Below are 13,936 nucleotides of genomic sequence, written 5' to 3' on the forward strand. Positions count from 1 at the left end.
AGGGCCAGGGGAATGTAGGGATCAGCGCAAAGCTTAGGCAAGAGCACGCTACCCCCTGAGCCATGAAATGCTGCCCAGCTGTAGAATAGCCCCTGGCCCCTTCCCAAGGCTGCTCCCCATGCCCATCCTACCTCCCCAAATGTCTCTCTGCTCTGGCCTGGGGAGCCCCAGGCAGCTGCCCACCTGGCCTTTCCCCAGGTCCTGCAGCATCTCCCCCTAAGGATCTGGAAGGGAAATCAGGGCCTCTGGGAGCTCCAGGGGATGTGGGGAGGGGATGGGGAGGCTGAGCTTCCCCATGCTCAGATCTGGTTTCTCAGCGCTTCCCCTGGCGCACTGCCACAGGCTGAGCCACCAGCCGCGCTATATAAGGCCCTGCGGCTGGACCGGAGAGCTGGAGACCTGAACCCCCAGCTGAGGAGTCCCGCTCAGGACACCAGGTGAGCTCCCCTCCCATTTCCCTCAACTCCTGCCTGCATTTCACTGCCCTGTTCAGCTACTCCTGTCCTCCCCTGCATCTCCTCTCCCCCTCTGCCCTTCTACTTTGAAGTTCACTCTTTTCCCCCATTGGTCCAAAGTCCTCCCCCTCCTTCACCTGAGGTCAGGGACTCTCAGATGGTCCCAGTAGGGTCTGTACCTCTGGGTGCCTCCTTTTCTCTTGCGGTCAGCCAGTCTGCTTTGTCCGAGAGTTCTGAGGAGCGTGGACCGGGAGCCTAACAGAGCATATGCTGAGGAAACTTCTGTGGGCTGCCAGATGGGAAATGGTTTTTCCACAAGGTGCCTCAGGCCACCTTGGCCTCCCAGACAGTTCTAGAGCCGCCTCAGACTGAATGCTGTGTAGCACTCAGCTCCCTGCTCAGAGCCCAGGAGCCTGGGGTAAGACACACAATGGGGACCCCCATGCCTCTGTTCCCTTGGCTGAGAAAAAGGTGGCGGCAGAGCAGGAAAGGGGGGCGGTAAGTTAGTATGCTTAGAGCTAGAAGATCTGCGATGTGGGATTGGTTTGTTCTTCTCTCTGGACAGCTAAGTGCTTTTGGATCTTTTTTCCCCCGGAAAGGAGGAATCTCCTCTTTCCCACCACACCCTGGACTTTGGACATTGAAGGGAGCCACTTTTGAATCTCCAGGAACTGGTCAGATTCTGGGTTGGCCAGAGCTCTGGGGAGAGATAAAAATGAGCAGGAGCCTGGGCCACACCCCACGGATCTTTGCCCTTATCACCAAACCCACTCTCCTCTCCAGGTTCTACAGCCCCTAACCAGTTATTGGGGAGCCCTGGCTTTGCACGGGGTGTCCCCTCTGCTCTCCTTCAGGGAGCTCCTGGCTGTGTAACTCCTAGCCAGGCCCCAACAAACAGGCCAGAAATGTGTTCCAGCTGCAGCCTGTGCGCATCTGGGAATGTGTTCACGGCGGTCGAGTGTCTGAAGCATCTGTGCCCTCCAGCTTGCCTGTCCTGTGAGGGGCCACTGTAGTCAGGGCTGGGCTGCATGGTGTTAATGTGTAGCCCTATTGTGCAAGAGTGTGAGCCTCACCAAAGGGTAGCAAAACATGCCCCCAAGCCCAGGTCTTGGAAGTGATAAATGAGTCATTCAGAGGCTGTTGGGAGTAAGCCCTGGCCCCTCCTCATTGGCAAGTTACCTCCTTACCCCTTGTCTCCCTTGTGCCCCATCTTGAGATGGGGTCCTGGAGCCTGGATCTGAATCCAGCTCTGCCTTATTTGAACTCAAATCCTGAGCCTCTGCACCTCCCAAGCTACCCAGATTCACGACTTGGGCAGGTGTTATCTCCCACAAGACTTTATTCTATCCTTCTACCTTTGATAGGTCAAAAAATAGTTCTGCTCAGGCCATGAGAGATGACACAGGAATGTGAAGCTGATAAGCATTGTTTCTTTGCAGGTTATTGGATCTGAGAAACTTCCTAGGGGACTGCATTCTGAGGAGGACCCAACTCTGAAGCACCCTCAGCCATCTCCTGCTATGTTTCCAAGAGGGCCTGGGGGAAAGATGGTGGGGACCAAGGCCTGGATGTTCTTCTTCCTGGTCCTGGAAGTCACCTCTGTGTTGGGTATGGGCTAAGTATCTGCTCTCTTCCAAACCTCTACTTGCCATAGTGAAGTCAGATGTGGTCTGGGACCCAACTATGGGCCTCAGCAATGTCCTTAAAGCCTCAGGCTGGTTTATAGACTTATTAATCATTTATCTTTGTTTTCCCAAAGAATTTTTTATTTTTTTTTAAAGATTTATTTATTTATTTATTCATGATAGTCACAGAGAGAGGAGAGAGAGGCAGAGACACAGGCAGAGGGAGAAGCAGGCTCCATGCCGGGAGCCTGACGCGGGACTTGATCCCGGGACTCCGGGATTGCGCCCTGGGCCAAAGGCAGGCGCTAAACTGCTGAGCCACCCAGGGATCCCCTGTTTTCCCAAAGAATTTGAGATAGCTCCCAATATTAACACTCACAGAATGGAATCTTTTTTTTTTTTTTAAAGATTTTATTTATTTACTCATGAGAGACAGAGAGAGAGAGGCAGAGACACAGGCAGAGACACAGGCAGAGGGAGAAGCAGGCTCCCCACAGGGGGCTCGATGCAAGATTCAGTCCCAGGACCCCAGGATCATGCCCTGAGCCAAAGCAGACGCTCAACCACTGAGCCACCCAGATGCCCCAGAACAGAATGCATCCATCCTTCCTTTCTTTTTTTTCTTTTCTCTTTCTTTCTTTCTTTCTTTCTTTCTTTCTTTCTTTCTTTCTTTCTTTCTTTCTTTCTTCTTTCTTTCTTTCTTCGTTTCTTTCTTTTTTCTTTCTTTCTTTCTTTCTTTCTTTCTTTCTTTCTTTCTTTCTCTCTCCTTCCTTTTTCTTTCTTTCTTCTTTCTTTCTTTCTTTCTTTCTTTCTTTCTTTCTTTCTTTTCTTCTTTCTTTCTTTTCTTTCGTTCTTTCTCTTTCCTTTCTTGGATTCTATTTATTTATTCATGAGAATACACAGAGAGGAGAGAAAATCTTTTAAATGAGGAGAGGGATTAGCTGTCACCCAAAGGGAGGAAAAAAGATAAGAGGGTTATCACCGCTGGGTGCTAAATTTAGCTCTGAGATTCCTGGCAGTCAAAGCAAAAGGGAATCACAAGGGATCACTGGGTTCTCAAAAGCAGGTTTGAGGTTTGGTCTGGCTTTAGTTTCATAAAAATTCTTCAAGCTTAAAGCTCAGTTTCATTTAGACCGTGCAGCCAAACTTCACAGATACCAGAACCCATTCTGGTTTCCCTGTCCTCTGACCATGTCCTCTGATGACACTGAGTTCTTGAAGGGATAGGTGGAGGCCAGATGCCTGAGCATCAGTACTCCCAGCACTACCCCATATGCTCTCTCCCATCTGCCCTTCCTCTCCTGACTTCTAACTACATACTCAAGTATGTACTCAAGCTCAAAGCCCTCTTGTAAAGCTTCATGCACTGCGGTCTTTGTGAGTGCCCATGCGGGAACAAAGGCTGTCTCACCATCTTGCCAAATCCTGTGTGCACCCACCTCCCACCTTGCTCTTTCCACCCCGACAGCTGCTATTTATGAAGATGATTAACATTCAGTCATCTGAGGGGAAATCAGATTAGTTTGATTAAAAGAGCTCCTATCACCCCAATTAAGCAGCATAGAGAATTCTGATTTGCCTCCTTGCAGGAGAGTTAATTGCCTTTCAAAGCTTGTCTGTTCTCTACTCTTCTCCTTCCCCTCCCGGAGCCACCAATCCAGCCTCAGATGGGGTGGGGCTGGAAGTTGCTTATGGCCCAAGGATCCTGTACCCATCTTTAGGAGTTGCTGACACTAGAGGATCCCTGGGTGGCTCAGTGGTTTAGCGCCTGGCTTCAGCTTAGGGTGTGATCCTGGAGTCCTGGGATCAAGTCCCACGTTGGGCTCCCTGCATGGAGCCTGCTTCTCCCTCTGCCTGTGTGTGTGTGATAAATAAAAATCTTAAAAAAAAAAAAAAAGGAGTTGCTGACACTTATTCAGCAAACACCATGCGAGGCATTGTTCTAAGTGGATTTCATGAATGAGCTTATTTAATCGCCACAATCCTTTGAGGCAAGAACTATTATTATCCTTATCACTTCTTGCCCTCAGGGAGGCAGATGATGCTCACCCAGTCGGTAAGAAGAGTCCAGCCTGGGAGGAGGACCTCCAACATCTTTGCCAAACTTGTCAACTCTCTGGAAAGTGAGTTGTGGCTGGAGCAGGGAGGGTCAGAAGAGGGGTCAGGAGAGGGGCGTCTTTATTGAGCTTGGTGCGAGAATCTTTGAAGCCAGGGCATGATGTCACGGTTTCCATGGAAACCCACTTTTACAAGGCATTTAACCTACATCTTTATCCAGGCAGACAGACCTGGGAAATAGGACAGCTTAGAATGTGAAGCTCCCTGACATGCTTAGGAATGCTATGGGGCTTGCTGGGGCCAGAGCTCGGGCTGGTGGAGACAGAGGGAGATGAGGATAGAGAGACAGCAGGGGCCAGCTCACCACCAGCTCACCTTGAATGCCTGGCTAAGGGATTTAAAGCTGGGGAGCAGTGGGATCCAAGCCACCCAGAAAAAGCCCACCCTGTTTGCAGTGTCCAGGAGGCGGAAGGGTGGGTGGAGGGGGAACTTGGAAGTAGAGAGATGAGGCATGGAGTTACCTGACCTGGTACAGCCAGGCTGCTGAGAGCTGTAATGGAGTGGCAGGAGCAGAAGGTTGAAAGGCTGGAGAGATGCTGGAGAGATAGATGTGATAGGGCTGGGACCAATGGGTGTGGGTGAGAGGTATCAGGAGTGAGTCCCAGGAGTAAGGGAGGTAAGAGGGATGGAGCTTCCCTGAGGCTCCAGCGCCCCCCTGACCTGCCTCTACCTCTCAGGTCCTGGCGAGTGGACAACATGGTTCAACATCGACCACCCAGGTGGACAGGGTGACTATGAGCGACTGGATGCCATTCACTTCTACTATGGGGACCGTGTGTGTGCTCGGCCCCTGTGGCTAGAGGCTCGGACCACTGATTGGACACCTGCAGGCAGCACTGGCCAGGTGGTCCATGGCAGTCCCCATGAGGGCTTCTGGTGCCTCAACAGGGAGCAGCGGCCCGGCCAGAACTGCTCCAATTATACCGTGCGCTTCCTCTGCCCACCAGGTGAGCCGGACAGTCCCCAACCCCCTACCTCCCACCAGCCTCGACACAAGGAGAGACCAGGATTGGCATCTGGCCACGGGGACTCTGGATATCACACACATACACAGGATTCGACTCCCTCAGAATAACACATTAGTGTCATGAGAGCCATAATCTTCCCAAGAGTACTCATTCAACTCACTTATTGAGAGTGCATGGCAAGATGGTGAAGACCACAGGCCCTGGAGTTGGGCTGCTTGCATTTGAATCCTGGGTCTACCGTCTGAACTGTGTTCCTTAGGCAAATTTCCTGATCTCTCTGAGCCTCGGGCTTCTCACCAATAGAACAGGGTAATATTAGTACTATTAGTAAATATTTGTAAATATGATGTCAGTTTTTATGAGGATTAAACAAGATAATGAATCTCCATTCATAGCATCTGGGTGCCAGACACTGTGCTAGTTATGTACACCACTCAGTCTTTATAACCCCCCTGCGAGGATTCTCCATTCTGATAAGTTACTCTAGGTTTGGAGAGGTTAGGGTACTTCTTACGATTATGCAGCTGACACCTGGAGAGCTCGGATTTGAATGCATGTCAGGGTCTGCAGAGTCCAAGAGTTCATGCTCGACATCCTCCCTCTTCATGTACAATAATACAGAGCCAGCTGCAGGGTTGCCCACTTTTCAGATGGTCACCCTCCCTTCCTGTGACTCTGCCAGTTGCCACAGCCTACCCTGCAGGCCCAGGTGGTAGTGGTGGTCATTCAGAGTGGGAACTCAGGCTGGGCCAGGTCCAAGGTCCCCATTCCTGCACACAGGCCTCAGAGTAGAGGTGAGGGGGGAGCTTGAGGTCTGAGTCACTGAGGTCCTGGACCCTGACTGGGAGAGAGCCCTTCCATAGGAACATTATGACTGTTTCCACCTGGATGCGGAGGGATGATGGTGCTACCCCTGCACATCCCAGGACAGCATATCCAAGTCCCAGTGCTTTGGCCAACAAGTCCCTCTCAGAGCCACTCCTGGCCCATATAGTACCTTTGTGCAAATAAGAGATGTAATCAGAGTCCCCATCTCTCTGAGATTAAACAGCCTTGGGGGCAGATTTCCTGACAGAGTCCGCTTGGGACACAAGTCAGACCATCTACTGATCCTGCTTTGCAGGGTCCCTGCGCCGAGACACAGAACGCATCTGGAGCCCCTGGTCTCCCTGGAGCAAGTGTTCTGCTGCTTGTGGTCACACTGGAGTGCAGACCCGAACACGCACCTGCTTGGCGGAGACAGTGTCACTGTGCAATGAGGCCTCTGAGGAGGGCCGACTCTGCATGGACCAGGCCTGTACAGGTACTACAACTCTTGTTCCTGGTACTGGGAAGGCATGCAACTGAGCTGAAGCAGCCCAGGAGAGGTCAGAGGGTCAGACTGATTCATTTATTCATGCATTCACCAACTATTAAATGAGCATCTGTTATGTGCTCTGATGGGGGATGTAGAGGATAATGTGGGAGCACAGAGCAGGGTCATTTATAGCTTAGGAGAATCAAAGAAGTCTTCCTGGAAGAAGTGTCCTAGGCTAAGTCTTAAAGAAGAAGTGGGAATTAGTTATGCAGGCTGATAAGGAAAGGTAACAAAGGCCTAAGTAGGAGAAGCATATGTGAGTCCGCAGGCTGAGATGTGCCTGAAGAAGAGCCAGAGTCCATATAAGCCCTCCTGATGTGGCCCCTTTTTCCACAGCCTGTGACCTGACCTGCCCCATGGGCCAGGTGAATGCGGACTGCGATGCCTGCATGTGCCAGGACTTCATGCTACATGGAGCTGTTTCCCTCCCTGGGGGCGCCCCAGCCTCAGGGGCCACTGTCTACTTGCTGACCAAGACGCCTAAGCCACTGACCAAGACAGACAGCAGTGGGAGGTTCCGAGTCCCTGGCTTGTGCCCTGATGGCAAAAGCATTCTGAAGATCACAAAGGCCAAATTTGCCCCCATCATGCTCACAATGCCCAAGACTGGGCTAAAGGCAGCCACTGTCAATGCAGAGTTCATGAGGGCAGGTACAGTTCTCCAGGATAGGGCTGGACAGGAATGCTGGACTTTTAATTAAAGGGATCATAGTGCTAAGTGCTGGCTTCCCAGCTTCCAAATCCTTACCATGACCCACAAGGCTCTATATCACCTGGCTCCTCCATTACTTCCCTGTTCTCTTCTTCTATTACTCTCCCTTTCGCCCTCACTGAGTCATTCTACTTGAGCCAGAATAGCCTCCTAGCTGTTCCTCAAACATACAAGCACACTCCTGCCCCAGGGCCTTTGCACTTGCTATATATGCTGCTTGGAGTATTCTTCCCACAGAGTTGACATGGCTTGCTCCCTCAAATGTGTGAATTCGTCCCTGGCCACCTTTTCTAAAATAGTCAATTACAATATATTGTGAGATTTGGAGAAAGAGGCTAGGGGAATCCAGAAGTGGTGCAGAATGGCCAGCATATTCTGCTGAAGGCAGCAGAATGGGAGTATTGCACTATTCAAAACAGCCAGCTCTGTCCCAGTGGCAGTGCTTGGGAATCTTAGCTTGCATGAGGTCCCCTTGGCTCTCTACTGCCCCACCCAAATGCTGCTTGAGAGGCCACAGAAGCTGATTCTAGGCCTAGGGTGTGGAGTGGGTGGACTCCATTCTGGACCATTTCCCTTACAGAGGAGCTAGGGGTGGGAGTAGGGGTAAAGTCATACAATTTTAACACATGACAAAAGAACTCATGGGAGCAAGGCTCTGGACAATCTGCACAAAGAGAAAAACCAAATCATTGTTTCTTGTGTTCTGTCCCAGAAACTCCATACATTGTGATGAACCCAGAGACAAAAGCACGGAGAGCTGGACAGAGTGTGTCCCTATGCTGTAAGGCCACAGGGAAGCCCGGTCCAGACAAGTATTTCTGGTGAGTGTCCTGCCAGTTACCTTGCCAAGTCATTTCTTGGAAATCAGTCCTTTCTTGCATTGGGTCTGGACTTATTAATCATGACAATAACCAACAGAATAAAGTTATTAGTAAGGCCCTGGCACAGAGCCCTTAAGTTGGCATTTACAAGTGGGAGCCAGAGGGGTCGAGGCTACCCAGACAACCAGCTAGCCCTGTCATTATCCTCTTGAAGCTGGGGCCGCACAGAGCAGCTCTGGTCTCAGGGTCCTGACTTGGATATCCTTGGGACACAGAACAAGGTGCCGGGCCCTGCTTCCCCTGACACAAGGTCAGAGTCCTCGAGCACTGTGAGTCCTTTACCCTTCACAGTTATTTTATAGCCATTATCTTGTCTGATGCTCCCAACAATTCTGTGAAATAAGCTAGGGAACAACCGTCCTCATTTTATAGAGCAGGAGACGAAAGCTCAGAGAGGTGAGATGATTTGTCCAAGGATCCATAGGCAGTTAGTAGTGAGGCCGGGACTCAGAGTGAAGTCCCTTGACTCCCAGGGCAGCCAGTACTCTTGGGTGAGCTGAGTCAGAGGGGGTGTTGGCATCTGCAAGGCCTCATCCATCATCTGCCTCCCTGGCTACTTGCTCCTGGCACTCTCCCTGGGGATACCTGCCCTCCCACCGTCCCCTCAGGCTCTGCCTCTGTATTCCTTCAGGTACCACAATGGCACACTGCTGGATCCCTCCCTGTACAAGCATGAGAGCAAGCTGGTGCTGAGGAACCTGCAACAGGACCAGGCTGGCGAGTACTTTTGCAAGGCCCAGGGTGACGCTGGGGCTGTGAAGTCCCAGGTGGCCCAGCTGACTGTCATAGGTAAGCAGCCAGCATCCTGAGTCGCCACAGGGCAGGTAAGCACCCCAGTGGACATATCTGGGCAATGAAGATTGGGCTTTTCTGTGCTGAGCACAGCACTATGCTCTCTAGGACTCAAAGATCTCACGGTCCTGAATCCTACCCTCACAGAGCTGCCAGTCCAGAAGGGGTGAAGAGATATAAATAAGAGACAAATAAGTAAAGATAGAAAAATGCACTGAAACAGGAAATAAGATGAGACAAAGAGACCGCTCAGTGTGAGTGACCATGGGTGATTGCTTGAGGGGGCAGCTTTTCAGCTGAAGCTTAAATAGTGGGTCACAGCCTTGGCTACTCTTGGGATCACCTGCTGAATTTTTTTTTTAAGATTTTTTATTTATTTGTTCATGAGAGACAGAGAGAGAAGAGAGAGAGAGAGAGAGAGAGAGAGAGAGAGAGAGAGAGAGGGGCAGAGACACAGGCAGAGGGGGAAGCAGGCTCCATGCACGGAGCCCGATGTAGGACTTGATCCCGGGACTCCAGGATCATGCTCTGGGCCGAAGGCAGGCTCTAAACTGCGGAGCCACCCAGGCGTCCCACACCTGATGAATTTTTAAAAATACTGATGACTGGGTCCTACCTCCAGAGAGTCTGATGTTATGGGTTTGGGATACGGTCTAGGTATGCACAGATTAAAATCTCTCCCAGTTGATTCTAATTTGCAGCCAGTGTTGAAAACCCCTCCTCTTGAATACCAGCCAGGGACTGTGTATATGGAAGTGAGGCATTCTAGATCAAGAGGCCAACATGAGCTAAGGTTTACGATTAGAGTTGGCTTTAAGAAGTAATCTGGAGGAGGAGAGACTCAAGGCCAAGATCAATCAGGAACCTGTACCTGCAAAGTGGGCAGGGAAGAAGGATATCTTAATAATTGGCATAGGAGCACCTGGGTAGCTCAGTTGGATGGGCCTCTGCCTTTGGCTCAGGTCATGATCCCAGAGTCCTGGGATCAAGCCCCACATCGGGCTCCCTGCTCAGCGGGGGGTTTGCTTCTCCCTCTCCCTCTGCCCCTTCCTCTTATTCATTTTCTGTCTCTCTCCAATTAAAAAAAAATTGGCCTAAACAAAGGAGAGAGAGAGGAAAGTTTATTGGAAGAATTCTGAAATATTTCACAGACTCTGAGAATGTTGAGCAACAGACCTCAGAGCAAATAGGACACAGGGCACTAGGGCCGCTGCAGAGGAAATGTGGAGCCCCCTATAGAGTGGTTCCCAATCCATATTCTTGGTTCTTCCACCTGTAACAGCTATTTTTAACACTGCCTAACCATTCTGAAGTTAAATTGATAGAAAAGAGCTATATATAATTTCCAAATACATGTGCACATGGCCCTAACTACAACATAAAGGAAAAATAAAATAACTCTAATTCAAAACAGTATTATTTCAACGTATAAATGTTTTTGGCATAACAACATCAGAAGGCTAACCAAGAGGTTGGACACTTGCACACTTGCACTTAAATCCAGTCATCATGAATGTGACAGCTTGGGTTCACATTCCTTGGGTAATGTTGTGCAGGTATGTGGTTTTTCTGGAATAAGGAGTAATTCTTGGTATTATTCCAAGCTAAACCAAGTCCAATCTTCACTGGATTTATATGGTAGTTGTGCTCTTTAAAAATCCAAAGTATGAAAAAAAAATTCAACGTATGGTTAAAGCCACATAAAAATAGTAGGCTCTGATCATTTCAAACAGGTTTTCCACCAACATGAATGTCTGCTGGGATATGTAAACTTCATGCAGAGAAATTCTTTTTTTTTTTAAATATGCAGAGAAATTCTTAATGCAGAACAGTGCCAGACCATTGCAGGACACAGAGCAGCAATGCCCATCCTCCACTCCGCCCACTACTTTTTTTTTTTCAAACACAACTTAACTAATCTTATTTGACTGCATCTTATTTAGACAGCTTGCATGTTTCAAATTCCATTAAATCTATCTCTGCAAAAGGATATGGGATGGTAGAAGAAAATTATGCAGCAATATCCAGTCATCGAACAGCAGTCCAATATTTGGAGGTACACGTGATATTTTATAGATACTGAACTCACATATGACATCAATATAATTTATGGTTATGTTTTTACAAACCTGAAACCTGTAACATGATAGCACTCATTTTAGTGATGTCATGGTGCACTGAAAAGTAACTCTGATGCACTACCAATTTGCTTTTATCTACGCTCCTGGAAAATGATGATTTTTAGACACTGTAATAAACATACACATCTAGTCTTCTACACGTCAGCCAATACCATACCACAGTGCCAGCAGAACTCCTCATTTTAGTGGTAATTCAAAACACTCTCACAAACTTTCAAGACCCTTCTATTGAGAACCATGATTCTAATGGTATAAAATGTATAAAATGAAATTAATGATGTTCACTCCATCTCCCTCAGAAGAGTTCTGTGAGATTTGGGATCTTGGATGTGCAAGTACTTTGAAAACCATAAAGCCCCACAGAGAGGTGAGGGTAAGGATACCCTATATGTAGGACATGAACTTACTTTTAATATTCACATCATTTCCCTCCATAGCCGCTGATGAGACTCCTTGCAATCCAACTCCTGAGAGCTACCTTATCCGGCTGCCCCATGACTGCTTCCAGAATGCCACCAACTCCTTCTACTATGACGTGGGCCATTGCCCGGTTAAGACCTGCGCAGGGCAGCAGGATAACGGGATCAGGTGCCGGGATGCTGTGGAGTACTGCTGTGGCATCTCCAAAACAGAGGAGAAAGAGATCCAGTGCAGTGGGTACACACTACCCACCAAGGTGGCCGTGGGGTGCAGCTGTCAGCGGTGCACAGAGACCCGGAGCATCGTGCGTGGCCGCGTCAGTGCTGCTGACAACGGGGAACCCATGCGCTTTGGCCACGTGTACATGGGAAGTAACCGTGTGAGCATGACTGGCTACAAGGGCACCTTCACCCTCCATGTTCCCCAGGACACAGAGAGGTTGGTGCTCACATTTGTGGACAGGTTGCAGAAGTTTGTCAACACCACTAAAGTGCTGCCCTTCAACAAGAAGGGGAGTGCAGTGTTCCATGAGATCAAGATGCTTCGGAAGAAAGAGCCCATCACACTGGAGGCCACGGACACCAACATTATTCCCCTGGGGGAGGTGGCTGGAGAAGACCCTATGGCTGAACTGGAGATCCCATCCAAGAGTTTCTACAGGCAGAATGGGGAACCCTACACAGGAAAAGTAAAGGCCAGTGTGACCTTCCTGGATCCCCGGAATATTTCCACAGCCACTGCTGCCCAGAGTGACCTGAACTTCATCAACGATGAAGGAGACACCTTCCCCCTTCGGACATATGGTATGTTCTCTGTGGACTTCAGAGATGAGGCCACCTCAGAGCCGCTTAATGTTGGCAAAGTGAAGGTCCACCTTGACTCAACCCAGGTCAAGATGCCAGAGCACGTGCCCACAATGAAACTCTGGTCGCTCAACCCAGATACAGGGTTGTGGGAAGAGGAAGGTGACTTTGAATTTGAAAGCCAAAGGCGAGGCAAAAGGGAAGAGAGAACCTTTCTGGTGGGCAACATGGAGATCCGTGAAAGGAGGCTCTTTAATCTGGATGTCCCAGAAAACAGGAGGTGCTTTATCAAGGTTAGAGCCTACCGGAGTGAGAGGTTCTTGCCCAGTGAGCAGATCCAGGGGGTTGTGGTCTCTGTGATCAACCTAGAGCCCAGAACTGGCTTCTCGTCCAACCCCAGGGCCTGGGGTCGCTTTGACAGTGTCATCACGGGCCCCAATGGGGCCTGTCTGCCTGCCTTCTGTGATGACCAGTCCCCTGATGCCTATTCCGCCTATGTCTTGGCAAGTCTGGCTGGGGAAGAACTGGAAGCAGTGCAATCTTTTCCTAAATTCAACCCAAATACAATTGGTGTCCCTCAGCCCTATCTCAATAGGCTCAAATACCGTCGGACAGATCATGAGGACCCACGGGTTAAGAAGACAGCTTTCCAGATCAGCATGGCCAAGCCAAGGCCCAACTCAGCTGAGGAGAGCAATGGGCCCATCTATGCCTTTGAGGACCTCCAGGCATGTGAGGAGGCACCACCCAGTGCAGCCCACTTCCGGTTCTATCAGATTGAGGGGGATCATTATGACTACAACACTGTCCCCTTCAACGAGGACGACCCTATGAGCTGGACTGAAGACTACCTAGCATGGTGGCCCAAGCCAATGGAGTTCAGGGCCTGCTACATCAAGGTGAAGATTGTAGGGCCTGTGGAGGTGAATGTGCGATCCCGCAACATGGGGGGCACCCACCGGAGGACAGTGGGCAAGTTGTATGGGATCCGGGATGTGAAGAGCACACGGGACAGGGACCAGCCCAATGTCTCATCTGCCTGTTTAGAGTTCAAGTGCAGTGGGATGCTCTATGACCAGGACCGTGTGGATCGCACACTGGTAAAGGTCATCCCTCAGGGCAGCTGCCATCGAGCCAGCGTAAATTCCATGCTTCACGAGTACCTGGTCAACCACCTACCACTAGCAGTCAATAATGACACCAGTGAGTACACCATGCTGGCACCCCTGGATCCACTGGGCCACAACTATGGCATCTATACTGTCACCGACCAGGACCCTCGCACGGCCAAGGAGATTGCACTTGGCCGGTGCTTTGATGGGACATCCGATGGCTCCTCCAGAGTCATGAAGAGCAACGTGGGAGTGGCCCTCACCTTTAACTGCGTAGAGAGACAGGTGGGCCGCCAGAGTGCCTTCCAGTACCTCCAGAGTCCCCCCTCCCGGCCCCCTGCCACAGGCACTGTCAGAGGAAGAGTGTCCTCAAGGAGACAGCAACGGGCTAGTAGGGGTGGCCAGCGCGGGTGAGAAGGCGTGGCCTCTCTGAGGTTTCCCGGGATTGCTCCTCAGCCTCTGAGCAACTAAGTCATATGGTACTTTTCTTCCCCCACCTCATGTGACAGCCATTGTGAGACTGATGTATAAACTGTCACTTGGTTAATTTAA

At 50.1% G+C, this 13,936-nt stretch overlaps 1 protein-coding gene across 1 annotated transcript; it reads left to right on the forward strand.

The window, feature by feature from the left end:
• Positions 1 to 314: 314 nt before the first annotated feature.
• CILP (cartilage intermediate layer protein) lies at positions 315 to 13,936 on the forward strand. Its single transcript, XM_055320072.1, has 9 exons — positions 315 to 437; positions 1,895 to 2,063; positions 4,111 to 4,203; positions 4,876 to 5,145; positions 6,290 to 6,469; positions 6,860 to 7,174; positions 7,948 to 8,056; positions 8,748 to 8,905; positions 11,487 to 13,936. The coding sequence occupies exons 2-9, from the start codon at positions 1,976 to 1,978 to the stop codon at positions 13,796 to 13,798; spliced, it is 3,525 nt and encodes a 1,174-aa protein (XP_055176047.1). The 5' UTR covers positions 315 to 437; positions 1,895 to 1,975; the 3' UTR covers positions 13,799 to 13,936.

This window comes from Nyctereutes procyonoides, unplaced genomic scaffold (genome assembly GCF_905146905.1).
Source record: "Nyctereutes procyonoides isolate TBG_1078 unplaced genomic scaffold, NYPRO_anot_genome, whole genome shotgun sequence".
Taxonomy (NCBI): domain Eukaryota; kingdom Metazoa; phylum Chordata; class Mammalia; order Carnivora; family Canidae; genus Nyctereutes; species Nyctereutes procyonoides.

Coding starts and splice junctions, on each gene's coding strand:
- CILP (XM_055320072.1), top strand. CDS start 1,976: ATGTTTCCAAGAGGGCCTGGGGGAAAGATGGTGGGGACCAAGGCCTGG. Junction 2,064..4,110: donor GGAAGTCACCTCTGTGTTGG/GTATGGGCTAAG, acceptor TCTTGCCCTCAG/GGAGGCAGATGATGCTCACC. Junction 8,906..11,486: donor GGCCCAGCTGACTGTCATAG/GTAAGCAGCCAG, acceptor TTCCCTCCATAG/CCGCTGATGAGACTCCTTGC.